Source organism: Mya arenaria, chromosome 4 (genome assembly GCF_026914265.1).
Source record: "Mya arenaria isolate MELC-2E11 chromosome 4, ASM2691426v1".
NCBI lineage: Eukaryota > Metazoa > Mollusca > Bivalvia > Myida > Myidae > Mya > Mya arenaria.
The window spans coordinates 39,702,769-39,720,373 of NC_069125.1; the positions used below are offsets into that span (position 1 = coordinate 39,702,769).

At 36.1% G+C, this 17,605-nt stretch overlaps 2 protein-coding genes across 2 annotated transcripts in view; one reads left to right on the forward strand and one right to left on the reverse strand.

Moving 5' to 3' along the window:
* The window catches only part of LOC128232356 (uncharacterized), a 28,275-nt gene extending 17,837 nt beyond the window's left edge, over positions 1–10,438 (reverse strand). Inside the window, exon 1 of the mRNA XM_052945864.1 lies at positions 10,142–10,438. Within this exon, the coding sequence (XP_052801824.1) occupies positions 10,142–10,166 (25 nt within the window). The 5' untranslated portion in view covers positions 10,167–10,438. The remainder of the gene's footprint in view (positions 1–10,141) is intronic.
* Positions 10,439–12,400: 1,962 nt separating this feature from the next.
* On the forward strand, positions 12,401–17,232 carry LOC128231997 (protein TSSC4-like). Its single transcript, XM_052945319.1, has 7 exons — positions 12,401–12,410; positions 12,691–12,805; positions 13,215–13,300; positions 13,509–13,672; positions 15,425–15,500; positions 15,741–15,894; positions 16,521–17,232. The coding sequence occupies exons 2-7, from the start codon at positions 12,752–12,754 to the stop codon at positions 16,962–16,964; spliced, it is 978 nt and encodes a 325-aa protein (XP_052801279.1). The 5' UTR covers positions 12,401–12,410; positions 12,691–12,751; the 3' UTR covers positions 16,965–17,232.
* Positions 17,233–17,605: the final 373 nt, after the last annotated feature.

Here is a 17,605-nt window from a genome sequence, read left to right on the forward strand (position 1 = left end):
TCAGCAACCTTATATCATTGGTTTTCAGATATTTACGCAAAAATTTGCTCTTTCCAAGATAAAAAATAAAAAAAGTTGTAAAACTGGTACATCTGTGAGAGTGCAGCTTTAATAATGATTCAGAAGCAATATCTAAACAGTTTTGTCAGAGGAGATCACGATGACCTATGCTTATGAAGATATCTTTCAACGTGTTTTATATATCAAATGAGGACTAATGTCTGGGCAAGTACAACCACACGGACATGTTCGTACTTGACTTTTAACGTTTACATATATATATGTGTGTATCGGCATTTAAAAGTGTTTGATATCCTTAGTACGGCCAAAAATGAGATTGGTCACAACCATATATCAAAATGGTGAAATTATATTCAGAACTGAACATATTGACTATAAGTTTTAAGGACTTGAGCAGTATTTACGGAAAAAGATTTTATCAGAAAGCATAAATTGCATCTTTCCGGAAATGCCTTTATACAAAATAAATATGCTTCGGTGTCAAATTAGTCAGTACTTCCCAATCAACAATGTATTGAGACTTTGCGGTGATTGCAGCGGTTCTAGCATGATATTGGTAACCAGGAAATGAATTAAATACACTATTTTTCATTATTGCATTGCCTATCTTTCTTATTATTCTGAATCCATAAGACAGTGTTGATTAGGTAGTCTGGGTCAATTTGACACAATAACGTAGTAATATTGTCAACAGACTTTTCCGAAAAAAATGCAAATGCTTTTTTTATCTAAAATCTGATCAAATATTCTATTGTCAAATTTGGTCAACTCCTTACTATCCCCGAAACATGTCGCATGGGATGTTTGTGCTACTCCAGAAAAAAAATGTTCCTCAAAACTAAAAAACAAACATTTTTTTTGCCTTCCCAACCGTCTTTTGCACTGTGAAAGGTCCTTCAAGAAACGTTTTAAACTACAGGTTCAACCCTTATAGAAGAAGAAGAAGAAGATTTTATTAACTATAAGCTTACAGCCCATCAGTTACATATAATATAAACATGTACAGTATATAAACATTTCCGAAAGAACAACTTTCAAAATCAATCATAATGTATAAACAAAGTAAAGTTATATCACATTTGCTTAAAATACTGAAATATAGTTCGTGGAGAAAAGTGTCTAATGTCTAAACTGACGCATTTCAAAGCCCTTATAGACAAAACAACATAGTTTTCTAATAGTAGTTACATTTTCGCTCGAAATCAGTTCGATGAATTTAGGAATATTTGGATTGCGCCAATAATATCGCTTAATGTATAAGATTCCTAATTCATGGTATAACGGACATTCTAAGAGAAAATGGAATTCAAGTGTATTACAACGTTGGCATTTTCGTTCATTTCTTGGAATTATTTGGGGCTTGTGCCACCTGCCCATTTCTATTTCTAATCTGTGTGATGCTACTCTTAGTCGTGTTAAAGCTGTTCTGAATTCATTGTTTTGTATGGTGTCTAAATATGACTGATAATTAAAATTTGCAAATAGTATGTATGTTGACGCTCTTGATGACTCTCGTAATTCTTCATTCCATTTTTGCATGAAACAATCTCTAGCCCTCATCTTAAAGGTGTGTATAAAATATTTTGTATTTACAACCCCTTGGTTAAGCCAAACTTCAGCGAATCCCATAGATTCTAACAGGTTTTTAACTTTAATTGCCCAATTTATTTCCGTTGCGTTGTTTTGTATATCATTTAACATCGAGTTATATGTAAGTCGGATGAATTTTCTTTCATCCGTCATTGTTATTTTCAACCAAAAGCGGATGATTGATGTCAATCTATGGACATGCAATGGGACTCTACCTTATAGAGCCACAAACTTACTACTAATACACAAACTAACGGTAACAGTCAGTTTCCACTAAGTATAATTATACTGACCGCTCCAAGGCGGTTATTCCAACACGTGCTCATGACGATATTATGATAGTTCTGTAATGTCTGTTGTCTTGTAGCTTTTCCAATCGGACCTCCTCGGCCATTTTTGTCGGAAACAATCTCGGATGTATATGGACGGTTTACAGTGTCAGAATGCTTTACATTTAACTACGTTGCAAGTAGATCGCGTAGTAATTTTAATTCAGAAAGTTAACCTAAGGACTTTGTTAAAACAATACAATTAATTAATATTATTATTTTAACTTTTAAGAACTATTTCTACTGATGTACCGGCATACATCCGGGGTTGCTTTCGATGGAAACTTGCCGAGGTGTTCCGTAAGGCAGCTTTTTATCCCCCGCCGAATCGAAGATTTCGGGAGGGGGATATTGTTTTGGCGTTGTCCGTCCGTCATTCCGTCCGTCCTTCTGTCCGTCCGTCCTTCCGTCCGTCCGGTACCATATCTTGGTAGGCATTTATCAGAAAATGTTAAAACTTGGTCAGAATGTTCCCCTTGTTGTCTCTTGTTTGGTGTTTGGTTGACTTTTTAACGGGATATTGGTTACGTTTTACGCTACCGGGCTTGTCCCAGTGGTTTCCACTATTTTACTTAGTTTGAAATACACATAACATCAATTCCAGACCTCATGTTATATGCTTCTGGTTATTCACTAAATGATGAGAACTGTTTTCTTTTATGGTGCATCTTGATTTATTATTCTGATATTCAAAACTCTACAGAGTTCCCCGTAGCCATTAGAAACTACTAAATGCAGATACGATATTGACTGTGCACATGCAATATGAAAACCGTGCATTCATCTGAAATTAATTGTTTGGTGAATGCTCATCTGGCTTTTGATATTTGACGGGGAAGTGTCATTAGCAACCAAGGAACGCTCGTTTGAATGTGCTTTGTAATGCAATATCATAAATGTGATACATGTCTTATGATGCATAAGATACATGGAAACCTTTGTCATGTACAACAATTCAAATTTCTTTTCAAAGGACTTAATGCCGAGAATATTTTCAATATTATAAATGTATAAAAACTAAATGATATTCTTTTTTCTTTTTTATTAAAACACCTCAATATTTTAAAAAAAATAAAGAGTTAAAAAAATTAAATATTATTTATGTGACGATTACAAAACAAAAGGTAACTTTGCTTACTGTGACAAACAATTGTTGTTGATGTCTATTGTTTGTTGTTGTGTTGTTGTTGTTGTTGTTGTTGTTGTTGTCGTCGTCGTCGTTGTCGTCGTCGTTGTCAAAAAATTACATTTTCTTCAAACAAACATGTATTTCAAAACAGACTAAGTAACATACAAAACATATCAATTGGATTGTTCGAAACCCAAGATCAAGATGAAATAGAAACTGCTTTCGACCAAAACATTACCCTACGACCATTCAAAACAGAAAACCAATTCCAAGACAACAAGGCGTATCAAACGTCTTACACCTAAAACATACAAGAGCAATAATTAGTTCTCCATTATCTCCCTCTTACTCTATTATTTTTTTAAAGGCAAAAGTAAACAAGATCAACTTATTTGGTATATTGTGCATGGCGCAGCCAATTTTCAAAGTGGATTTGAAAGAATACTTCTAATAGTTATGCACCAACAATATGAAAAGAAGTATAGCATACCCGAAACAATAAATGCATATGAATACATTTCATAAAAAGTAGTAGGGTTTAAAAATGTTTTGAAATTTTGATTTAGTTGAAACATTTCACTAAGTTTCTTTGTGGATACGGTCCCTTGGTAATAATTAACAGTCCATTGTTTCCGAAGAGGAGAACATACATATATATTGCTCAATATTTAGTCTGATAAGTAATGTTAAATACCGCTTTCAAATATCTTTAACCCAGCTAACGTGCTTAGATGTGTCTTATATAGGTTTTCTGTCAGCATTAGGGCCCATATGTGACCCACACAGTAATACATATGATTCTTGCAATTAAATGCTGGGAAGAAATTATTTTATTTTGCAGAAGGAACATAAAACGTGAATAGGCAGATGTTTTGATTGCTTAATTAATTCACGATTTAGTCAAGTCTAGTCATTGTTGGCTCCCATATGGGTCCCATATTCCTAGAAAACATTTGCAAATTGTTTCCCATATGTGCAGATTGGTCCCATATAGGTTTTTGCCAGTAGTTGGCCCGTTACCATTTGTTACACAATTCCTATATTTAGCTCGCATGAAATCATTATTGCTTAGATAAGACCCTATATTGATCCGATATACAGCCCACATAGGCTTTCCCTATATTGATCCGATATACAGCCCACATAGGCTTTCCCTATATTGGTCCCATATACAGCCCACATAGGCTTTCCCTATATTGGTCCCATATACAGCCCACATAGGCTTTCCCTATATTGATCCGATATACAGCCCACATAGGCTTTCCCTATATTGATCCGATATACAGCCCACATAGGCTTTCCCTATATTGATCCGATATACAGCCCACATAGGCTTTCCCTATATTGGTCCCATATATAGCCCACATAGGCTTTCCCTATATTGGTCCGATATACAACCCACATAGGCTTTCCCTATATTGGTCCCATATACAACCCACATAGGCTTTCCCTATATTGATCCGATATACAGCCCACATAGGCTTTCCCTATATTGATCCGATATACAGCCCACATAGGCTTTCCCTATATTGATCCGATATACAGCCCACATAGGCTTTCCCTATATTGGTCCCATATACAGCCCACATAGGCTTTCCCTATATTGGTCCCATATACAGCCCACATAGGCTTTCCCTATATTGGTCCCATATACAGCCCACATAGGCTTTCCCTATATTGGTGCCATATACAGCCCACATAGGCTTTCCCTATATTGGTCCCATATACAGCCCACATAGGCTTTCCCTATATTGATCCGATATACAGCCCACATAGGCTTTCCCTATATTGATCCCATATACAGCCCACATAGGCTTTCCCTATATTGGTCCCATATACAGCCCACATAGGCTTTCCCTATATTGGTCCCATATACAGCCCACATAGGCTTTCCCTATATTGGTCCCATATACAGCCCACATAGGCTTTCCCTATATTGGTCCCATATACAGCCCACATAGGCTTTCCCTATATTGATCCGATATACAGCCCACATAGGCTTTCCCTATATTGGTCCCATATAAAGCGCACATAGGCTTTTCCATATGGTTTCAATATACAGCCATCATAGGCTCGTCCGTTTGCACAACCCATAAGGGGCTGCCATAATGGATACATGAGTAATCAATGTATTTTGTAGACGGAGTAGTTACTAACTTAAAGGCGTTAGTGAATGTAATTTTTCTTCGTTGGAAATTATGAATTAGAAGAAAAATAGTTTCCTTGATTGGATGTAATGTCTAGTAGGTGGCGTAATATTATTTATGTTTTAGGCGCTAAATAGTCATTCAGTTTCGCAGCATTGGACTAAACGGACCAAGTAGTATAAAATAATTATAATTTATAAATTATATAATTGTAGTAATTTGAATATGGATTTAGTGATATCTAAGATTATCGTTTTGTGTTCATATGTGTAAACTTGTATAAGCATATTACAGAATGAGATACCTGGTAGAATATAAAGTTTATTAACTCAAATATTTATTTGATATGATGTTTGAACCTACTAGGTACTCATCAACGTCCGAGTGCTACTAGGTATTCATCAACGTCCGAGTGTTACTAGGTATTCATACTCATCAACATCCGAGTGCTACTAGGTACTCATCAACGTCCGAGTGCTACTAGGTACTCATCAACATCCGAGTGCTACTAGGTACTCATCAACGTCCGAGTGCTACTAGGTATTCATCAACGTCCGAGTGCTACTAGGTATTCATACTCATCAACATCCGAGTGCTACTAGGTACTCATCAACGTCAGAGTGCTACTAGGTATTCATCAACGTCCGAGTGTTACTAGGTATTCATACTCATCAACGTCCGAGTGCTACTAGGTACTCATCAACGTCCGAGTGCTACTAGGTATTCATCAACGTCCGAGTGCTACTAGGTATTCATCAACGTCCGAGTGCTACTAGGTATTCATCAACGTCCGAGTGTTACTAGGTATTCTGTAATGTCCGAGTGCTTCTAGGTACTCATCAACGTCCGAGTGCTACTAGGTATTCATACTCATCAACATCCGAGTGCTTCTAGGTATACATCAACATCCGAGTGCTACTAGGTATTCATCAACGTACGAGTGCTACTAGGTATTCATCAACGTCCGAGTGCTACTAGGTATTCATACTCATCAACATCCGAGTGCTACTAGGTATACATCAACATCCGAGTGCTACTAGGTACTCATCCACGTCCGAGTGCTACTAGGTACTCATCAACGTCCGAGTGCTTCTAGGTATTCATCAATGTCCGAGTGCTACTAGGTATACATCAACGTCCGAGTGCTACTAGGTATACATCAACGTCCGAGTGCTACTAGGTATTCATACTCATCAACATCCGAGTGCTACTAGGTACTCAACAACGTCCGAGTGCTACTAGGTACTCATCAACGTCCGAGTGCTTCTAGGTATTCATCAGTGTCCGAGTGCTACTAGGTATACATCAACATCCGAGTGCTACTAGGTATACATCAACGTCCGAGTGCTATTAGGTATTCATACTCATCAACATCCGAGTGCTAATAGGTACTCATCATCGTCCGAGTGTTACTAGGTATTCATCAACGTCCGAGTGCTTCTAGGTATTCATCAATGTCCGAGTGCTACTAGGTATACATCAACATCCGAGTGCTACTAGGTATACATCAACGTCCGAGTGCTACTAGGTATTCATCAACGTCCGAGTGCTACTAGGTATTCATCAACGTCCGAGTGTTACTAGGTATTCATCAATGTCCGAGTGCTTCTAGGTATTCATCAATGTCCGAGTGCTACTAGGTATTCATCAACGTCCGAGTGCTACTAGGTATTCATCAACGTCTGAGTGCTACTAGGTATTCATCAACGTCCGAGTGCTACTAGGTATTCATCAACGTCCGAGTGCTACTAGGTATTCATCAACGTCCGAATGCTACTAGGTATTCATCAACGTCCGAGTGCTACTAGGTATTCATCAACGTCCGAGTGCTTCTAGGTTTTCATCAACGTCCGAGTGCTTCTAGGTATTCATCAACGTCCGAGTGCTACTAGGTATTCATCAACGTCCGAGTGCTACTAGGTATTCTTCAAAGTCCGAGTGCTACTAGGTATTCATCAACGTCCGAGTGCTACTGGGTATTCTTCAAAGTCCGAGTGCTACTAGGTATTCATACTCATCAACGTCCGAGTGCTTCTAAGTATTCATCAACGTCCGAGTGCTACTAGGTATTCATCAACGTCCGAGTGCTACTAGGTACTCATCAACGTCCGAGTGCTTCTAGGTATTCATCAACGTCCGAGTGTTACTAGGTATTCATCAATGTCCGAGTGCTTCTATGTATTCATCAATGTCCGAGTGTTACTAGGTATTCATCAACGTCCGAGTGCTTCTAGGTGTTCATCAACGTCCGAGTGCTTCTAGGTACTCATCAACGTCCGAGTGCTTCTAGGTGTTCATCAACGTCCGAGTGCTACTAGGTATTCATCAACGTCCGAGTGCTACTAGGTATTCATCAACGTCCGAGTGCTACTAGGTATTCATCAACGTCCGAGTGCTACTAGGTATTCATCAACGTCCGAGTGCTACTAGGTATTCAAATCAATATATTTTTGAATTGCAAGTTTGTCTATTCAGAGACATGGAGCCTTTAAAGGAACAATGGTTCCCTACATATGATATATTATACATATTGTATATACCCTCTTAGTGTTGAGCAGGCTTTCCTTACACAGCATCTCCCTTGTGACAATAGTCCCATCATAATTATGTATTGAGAGCAGGATCATATGATAGTAAGCTAAAGCTGTCAAAACGACATATGATTATGGGTGGCGGCGGCTTTGCCTTTTGTCGGTTTATCCACCCAGATATTGTATTACGGGAATCATAATGAAAGACCTGTCAACTTATTCTTGTCGACTTTGATTTTATTTTATGTCATTTTGAATAAATACCCATAATCAATCAATGCATTATTCCTTCATACATTACTAGTTCAACCGGCTTGTGGTCGCCTTTATAACCTTATAAGTGTACAATATATAATTGATTATTTGGAACCGTGTACTATAAATTTTACGTTTGGCAAGTCAATGCAGCGCAGTTTAATCAATTTAAGGATATTGTTACGTTTTTCATGCCCATAATGTGGTGGAGAAAATCCTGTACAGCAAGAAGATGAGAAACACCTGTCATATATAAGACAGTCGGCGCATCACGACCACAGCTATTAAGCATACCGAAATGAGGGGAGACAGCAATCCTGTCAAGAAAATGCGCTGCGCTGCGTTCCTGCTGACAAATGTATGTGTCTGTCACAATCTTAATGGTCGTCAAGAAAGCGGATGTCCTTGTGGAGACAGAAAGAAAGTTTGACTGGACACATTATAAATGACGGCAAGACCACTGGACAGAATGGCGATAACATTGAATACACAGTTGCCCTACAGTTATAATGCCATCGCCAAAATAAAATATGAAACTATGAATGGGACATGAGCCGAGTACGAAATTCCTTGCTAAGACTTAGATTTAAGACACCATATAGCCGTCAGAAAAGGACTCTGTACAAACAAAAACCACGCAAATCCACAAACATATGTTAAGACGGGCCGTTATTTTCGACGTTATTCATCGAAAATTGTTCCCTCATAAAACAATAAAAAATACAGCAACAAGCCCAGAAGCCAAACATTTTACCAGGAACCTGTGTAAAGGCACGTGGATCAAAACCAGACAAGAGACACAACCAAACAAGACAACAAACACATTACACAAATATCAACATATCGTTTAAAGTGTCATTCGTATTCAAAATCAATACATATACATGCATAGCAAACATACATTTTTGAGTGATAAACCTTTAAAAAACTACTTCCTAAATAATGCATTTATGGAAAATATTAATTACTGATAACAATTCTGTATCCGTGTTTAATAGCTGAATACGGAAAAATATCAAATGACTGGTGAGTGCTAAAAGATTTACTGCGATCTTCTATCGTCTCATAAGGAATAAATACCGTGTTTTCTGCATCTTTCTTTCAAATTAATTTCGATATCCTTCATAAAAACCATTGCTTTCAATATTTATTCATACTTTTTGGTATATTAAAACAATTGTATTAATTACCGTGATTCTTATTTGGGAGTAAGAGTGCATCTTTCAGCTTTGCAATGTTGGCATTACACACGAACCTCAATTACACGATGAAATGGTATGCCAAGAGCAGACAAATGCTTTTAAATCTGGATAATTATCCCAAACCCCATACTGCTATAAATGCCATTGAACGTATTTCACTTAAAACCTACTAGAACTTAAAATAGATTTAAAAAGAATCTGCGCGCTCACCTCCGATGTAGTGTTAATCAATAGCAAGCTATTAAAACGTAAACAATTAATAAATCACTTGTTTACAATATTGGAATCTCTTTTATACTCTGTAAACAGTATCGATGTTTTAAAGAGCACTGACATTAAGTAAACTAGTTCTAGTAGAAGTTGCTCAAAAGTCCGATCCAAAGGCTTTTCTAAATGGAAAGGTTTTCCAAAACATAGTTGACAAAATTGTTGAACAAAATATTTGGTATATCGTCCGATCCAAAAGTTTTTCTAAAGGTATTCCAAAACATAATTGACATATAATTGAGGAACAAAACATATTTTGGAGACAATATATTAAGCCGTATACACGCTTTAGAATGAAGTTCATTATTCGTTTGATGTGATTACATGTACACCGAGTTAAATGGACAAGTATGCACGTACCTGCCTACTTATGAAGTTTTAAAACAACAAAAACATGGGAATGCTATAAGGTTATTTAGACTGAATTAACTCATGTTAACCTATGATTCATTGGTTCAACAACCTTATGCTTCAGCAATATAACAAAAAGTAGATATATGTTTATCGAACAAAACACCGAGTTCAATACTACTGTCAACCGTTTTGCGGACATTCTGCCATTTTGTTACAAACAGATGAGAGATCATGGCAAACAAATATGCAAAGTCACCCATGACAACAGTTTCTTTGAATGTCTATATAAAGACGAAGAAATTAAGCTAATGTATACCTGAAGTATGAAGAACTCTCGACATTTCCAAGTAAGCCTAAGTTAAGTAGAAGCCGACATACGGCCATTGCCTGGGTAAGTCCTGTCCAAAATGCACCGAAGTCACTATCGACATATTCAGTTCCTGGTTTCCTAGAAAAATCAAAACACCGATTTGTCTTGCTAAAGACGAAAATTCCTGTTTATGAATCTTTTATACAGAACAATACGGTGAAACATTAAACATTGGTTATGACCGCTTAGCATTTTCTTCACTAACTGACGTATATTGGAAAAATGGCGGGTCCGACTGCTGCTTCAGACAGACTCTGAATATGCGTTATACTGACTTTTCATCAATATTTTCAAGGGAGAGAAAGATCTCTTTTGTGTCTTATAGAATTCCAATAAACAGTTCAGTTTTACCGGGCCTTGACGGTTGATCAGAACACTGTATCCAGTCGCTCTGACTGTCTATTGTCATTAATTGCGATTTACTTTTATTAACGTATATATACGAGTCAGAACTTATACGTGAAAGAAATGTCATAAGTAGAATTCGATGCTATATTGTTACCCGTTTTACCTACAAAACAAAACACATTTGTATTGTCAGTAATACCCAATATTTGGTTAAGTACCGTTAGGACCCACAACTAGAAAAAACAACACCGAAATAGTTTAATGAATTCACAATTTCAACGGGTTGGTCACTGTACGACCACAGATGTTTTACTATTTCTAAAAAGGCGCATTCTCATATCCATTACGTTGATAAACATAATTCCTCAATATATTTTAAGCTTTACAATGAAATGTTTTGAAGTCTTGCTAATCGTAATAATTGTGCTTAAATGATGTAAACACTTTGTTAGATATGTATATATATTATGGTTTCTCTTATGCGTGGATAAATCGAAACTATATTGGGAAAACAAATCCATATTGTTTTAAAAAAAATATAGTGTTCGGTGGATTTAAACAGTCATGGTTTGAACATGTTAACAACAGTTATACCTCATATACGTATACCGTGATTTTGGATTTCTATCTAGTTGTTTTACCAAAGAAATTAAGAATGGCTTTGTCAAAGCTTAAATTGTAGCTTTATAAATTACATATTGAAACAGGCCGATATGACCGTAATACAATTGATAGAGCTGGTCGTCATTGTACTTAGTGTAACTCTAACGAAATAGAAGATGAAAACCACTTTGTCGTCGTATGCCCAGTGTATAACAATATCACAAAGGAGTTGATCAAACCATTATATATCAGAAACCCAAACTTGTATGTACACGTTTATTGACTGACTAATGAAATCGCGAAACATCGTCATAACGAGAAATCTAAGAGAATTTATGAACCAAGCATTTCTTCTAAGAAAACCTATGATAAATAGTAGAATTAAAAGTAATACATATGATATTAGCCTCCCAAATCACTGATATCCTGTATGATTTCAGGTACGCACCATTGACGTTTTGATTAAGATATTTATCATTAGTATTTTTGATACATTTTTTCTTCTCAGTTATGTTTTTATTTGTTTTCCTTGTAATATGCCATGTTTCATTGTGACCATATTAAGTATTCCGATGCATACCATGTTTTGTCACGAAACTGTTATTAACACGATTACGACAATAAACAATTCTGTATTCTGTCTGTCTAAAAAAGTGCATTCTCATATCCATTATGTGAATGATAAACATTATTGCCCAACGTATTCTAATGACAATTGTTTCTAGAGCATAGAATGTACTTGAGTAATAACAAAAAAATAATAATTTGGACTAAAGTATCACTGAATAGTGGTTAAACATTAACAGGTTAACTAGCTTGCGAATTCCACTTAATAAGTAACATAATAACTGGTTAACTAGATAATATTCGTGTTACTACTTATCTATAAATGATCTTATAGCTTCTAGCAGTAACTCACAGTTCATCTATAGTTGTGATTTGCGAATTCCACTTAGCAAGTAACTTACACGTTCACTGGTTAACTAGATAAGATTCCTGTTACCAGTTTTTTGTGTAAATAAATTTATACAACTCGTTATTTCTTTATGATTTTGGATTTTTTTTAAGTAAGAAGTAAAATGAATTTTATGCAGTCAGCCATTTATCATGTTAAGCAATAATTTAATAATCTTGCGGCGTGTTAGTTTTTTCATAACTAATCCCATATTACGCGGTACCGGGTACCGGCAACTCAACAAAATATTAATGGCCGCGGCCAACATCTGCGTTTATTTGTCAATTTGCGTTATTCTGAAGAGAAAAGGTACACTAAACACGTTTATTAAACTGTACTGTTGTGTTAATCTATATAAAAATAATATCTTCTCCGTAACTTCTAAGAATTTGTGTTGCATTGCATAGCAATCAAGCCGTTTTTTCTCGAATACAAAATCAAAGCACTTAAAGGTACTGGAGCGGCTGGTGCTAACCAAAAATTGTATGTGTATCTTATTGGTGAAGGACCTTATCATGCTTGCACACCAGGAGTTAAGGTTGCTTTAAGGTTTGCATAAATTATCGATTTTCAGACTGGTTCTTTTCAGATCAGGATTTTCTGGTACTGGGCCTTTGGGACCTGATACCCCAAAAGTAGACGTGGGTATCATGTCAGTAACACTCGGAAGAGGAGTTGACATTAAACAGAGATATATAGATAGGGTGATCTGGTAGATTTTACAGCTAAAACTGTTGCATTTTGATGGATAAAGTTTACTGTAAAGTCCATAAGTTCATTATCACATGGGCTGAGGTGACTTAAACAACTTTGATTTATTAGTAGGATTTGTAAAAGTTTTCATGGAGATTATCTGGAGATATGCTCAACCTTTTCATAAGGCTTTAAACCGGTAGGGGACACTTGGTGCCCACTGCGAGGCGCTCTTGTTATAATAAAGCATTTTATAAAAAAGTTTAAGGAATAAGACATACATCAGTATGGTATGCTTTTACCACACAAGTATATTGAACTCTTTTACACAAATTTAAGTAATTCTATTGATATTATTTTTCTATACACGTGAGACAAAGTAATTAGCTGCTTGTAGAAACTGATGTTTTATTTCAGTAGATGACCATGAAAACTGAGGAGGAAAAACATGAAAATGATGCTGATGATGTGGGATTTAAATTTGGAAATTCAGGTTTAAATGAGAGGTTCGTACATCATTAAGTATTGGTTATGTTTTTTTTTGTAAGGGTGATCATCGGATAAAAATATGTTGAAATTTCATAACTGTTAAGCATGCTGAAGGTCAGTACACTCAATATGAATAATCAGCGAACAAGTAATTTTAGAGAAAATGTTGAAAAAAAACTGAATTATTAATAAGCTTGTTAAAAGTCTCTCTATTGATAACTGTAGGTGCAAAGATGTATTTGCCAATCTTGATGCCCTGGAGGCCCGTCACAAGGCATTTGAGACGAAGCGAGCCCACGATGACTGGAGGAGAGATGAACAGCTTCTCACCCAGCAGGCCATTGATGATGAGCCCAGTGGCTCAGAGAAACCACATAGCAGAAGACCAGGTACATTGACAATTCTACAGTCATAGTGTATGTTTTTTAACCGAAAAAGGGACTGAATTGACCATAAAGTATACTTTTGCCTGACACCAGAAAATGACTTCAAAATTCACAATTCTAGGGGTTATGTGTGTGTATTTTTAGCTCGACTATTCGAAGAATAGGTGGTCTATACTACTCGCCCCAGGGTCGGCATCGGCGTCCGGTTAAAGTTTTAGGGCAAGTTGGGATTTTCACTTATAAGTCCAATACCCTACATTCAATTGACTTAATACTTCACACAGTTGTTCAGGCCCATCACATGATGAGGTTAGATAACTCCATATTATTCTTTACACAGATTATGGCCCCTGATTGACTATGGAACTTGGGTTAAAGTTTTAGGGCAAGTTGGAATATTTATTAATAACTTCTATATCCTTTGTTCAATTGACTTAATACTTCACACATTGTTCAGGACCATTCCACAATGAGGTTACATAACTCCATATTATCCTTAATACAAGTTATGGCCCCTGATTGACTTAGGTTAAAGTTTTAGGCAAGTAAAAGTAAAGGGCAAGTTGGGATTTTAATAAAAAAAACTTCTATACCGTTCATTAAATGCACTTAATAAAATTCAAAATTATTTACGACCATCTTACAACTAGAAACATAACTCTGTTTTAAGCCTAAATACAAGTTATGGCCTTTTTTTTTCTTTTTTTTAATTTCCTTTGAAAGGCATATTTGTATATTCATAGCCACATTTTCATAATGGGAAATCAAGTTATTTGAATGACTTGCGTCATTGTTTGGGCGGGCTGGTGGGAGGGCAGCATCAAAGTCACCTTATGTATCAAATAATTTTAGTTAGGTTTGACATAAAGAGACCAAACTTTGTAATATTACATCGTTATTGTATTCACTTCTAAGTCAAAGCGGTGTAGTCGAGCGCGCTGTCTTACGACGGCTCTTGTTACAACTAGGACAGATATGTTTAAATGCAATCATAGGCTCATGCATTGCTTCAAACGCAAGAGAATAAAGGAGGCTTTACCCCCCTGTAACCCTGTCAAGAAGCTACATAAATGTACAATTCTAGGCATTTTATTGCTATTTTCACAAATTTAAATGCCCTGGGCCAATTCCCAAAAAGGTGAAAAATCTGTAAAGTGAGACTTTTTGAAATAACAAACCAGAATTTTAACAATTCTTCTTGGCTTAAGAAATTGCAACAAGTCTGGCTATATAAAATTACATTTTACAAGCATTTTACTACTGCCATGCACGCGAACTTGTGCTAATTTTAGCCACTGTTTCACCTCCTACATTATTGCCTTACTTGTTTCCTCGAGTAGGATTAATGAATCATGTGGTTCTGACCTATGCAAAGCAGTCCCACACCTTTGTTGTTTTGCAGTGCATGTATCAAAACAGTAAAAACACCACATACTCTGTTGTTACTGCCAGTGTTTGGGCGTAACACTTTATGCAATTTGTATTGTTTTCAGACTTTCTTGTCATGAGAATTTTCTTTTCTTTTTTTTATGCTGCCTTAAAAATACCTTCTTGTAAATGTAGGTGATATGTATAAATATTTCATTTAATAGTGTGACTTCCCCGTATATCTTTCAAAAGATCAATGATGAAAGCCCATTAAGTTTAGTTTAAAACCAAATCATCATAATTAAATATGTTTAACTGACAATATGCACAAATTGATGTGTTGACATTTTTCTTGTTCGGAATTAATTTTCTGTTTTTCTTATGCAGTGAGTGATTATCACAGCCGACCACGGAATACAAGTGCAGACAATCGCAGACCTGACAGAGAGTTCAGAGTTCCTATGTAAGGTTGTCAAAAACAATTTCTATATATGATCCTGGTGCAAAGACAATTAAAACTGCTTAGATAACAAGGAATGTAATAATCGTTTTAAATTTGTCAAAGACTATCTTAAAAAATATATACTTATTAAACCATATTTTCATTTTAAACACCTTTTTGTGCTGTCACAGTTAAATCTACATGTATAGTTATATTGCAGATATAGAACATTTTAGCAACATCTCATATTTCCCGTTTCAGGCCTCCACGTGGGCGTGGCCGGGGTCAGTGGAGGGGGCGGGGCAGAGGAGTACCAGATTATAAAGTCCACCCAGAACGCTGGACCACATACTCCCTTGAAGATGTTGACACAAGCGATGCCTCCAACAAACAGGCCGCATTTGCCTTCCTTAATGTAGGTTAATCTTAAATCTATAAAACTATGTTTGCTGTACATTGTAGAGGATGGTTTGGTACTATTTTCAGCTAGTCTGTTCTGTAAAGAAAAAAAAGTAGAGGTATTTTGATAGCCTTGATGTTGATGTTGTAGTGCAAAAACTTTACCCTTCCTTGGCAATAACTCATTGACTGTGAAAGGTATTCAAATGAAACTTGGTACAGATATTCAAATGAAACTTGGTACACATGGTGCCAGTGACAATACGCACATGTTAAGCAAGGCCAATAACATTAATCATTGTCAAGGAATGCTTCATTTTTGACAAGAAAAAAAGACCATAGATGGTTTTCGCTTTCTGATGATCTTCTTTTTTGCCTCATACTTATTTACTATTCCCATTTATTGCCAATATATACAGTTCTTTGAGGAAATGTTACTACTGCTGTTAGAGTATATATATGGCATCATTTTTTTATATATATGGCATCATTTTTTTTTATCTATGTTGAGAAAATGATTAATTCCTGCAGAATCAGATTTTTTGCATGGGTTTGTTATAAATTTGGATCCAATATAACAATAAATGTAAGGTATGAAATCAGCATAATGCATTGCTATACAAGTTATCATTTACTTTTTAGGAACGCAAAAAGTTGCGAGAAACAGAGCAGAAAGAGACAGCTGTTGACCTGGAGGAAAACGCCTGCTCCGCCGGAAAAATCACATTCACCCGACGAAATAAGCGGGAGACAAAAGCGGGATATGTGGAGGGTCAATCAGTCCCGCGGGAAAAACAAGCAGGAACAGTGGGCAGATTTGAAGAAGGTGAAGAGGAGGAGGAAGGAAAATCAGATGATAGTGAAATGAAAAATCCCCTCAAAAGACAGGCTGATGGTGATCTGTCAGAGTGCAGTGCAAGTTCTAGAATAAAACTTGATATTAATGATGTAACATGTGGTAAAAGTGAAGAAGTTGGTGCAGAATGCGACAGTGTACAAAAGCCGCAGTTTAAAAGCCGGGGTAAAGCCAAAAAAGCTTTTAGAAGTCGCCAGAGGACTGATGACGATGATGGTGATGACAGTTGAAATGCTAAAACTCTGTAGTGTCTATCAAAGTTTATGCAAACAAAAATGAATATGTACTAATTCTTGAGCATGGTGTATATGCATGTCATATGCATTGCTGTGAATTAGTTAGATTTCCTTAAAAACAGAATGTCGGGTAATACATGAAGGGGACATTCACTGTAACATTGACTTCCATGCTCATAGTTAATACCCTGTAACGTTCTGTCTGTGATTAAAATGTGTAACATACAGGAAGATCACTAATAAATATGCTATTTACTATAAAGTTGTGTTGTATTCATTTTCGTGTTCCTGATCAATTAAAGTACATTTGATATATATTTTCATTGAAATAAACTGAAATGTATATATTCAATCAATATACAGTACTGGTATTGGAAGTTAAAAACACAATTTCTTTTAAAACCAGATTGAGAATAGAACATAATAGGCTGATAAGTCAGAACTTTCTTACAAATAACGGATTAATTATCAACAGTTTTCATGAACTTCTAAATATGAAATGTTTGATGATTTGCTGACAAACAGTACATTGTCTCAAATATTGTCAGAAATATAGCAGATCAAAAGTGTATACATTAAACAGCATTGTTAACTTCAACAAATTCTGAATAATTGACCCATCGACTTCGCACCAA

Coding starts and splice junctions, on each gene's coding strand:
- LOC128231997 (XM_052945319.1), top strand. CDS start 12,752: ATGTCAGTAACACTCGGAAGAGGAGTTGACATTAAACAGAGATATATA. Junction 12,806..13,214: donor AACAGAGATATATAGATAGG/GTGATCTGGTAG, acceptor TTATTTCAGTAG/ATGACCATGAAAACTGAGGA. Junction 15,501..15,740: donor AGAGAGTTCAGAGTTCCTAT/GTAAGGTTGTCA, acceptor TTCCCGTTTCAG/GCCTCCACGTGGGCGTGGCC.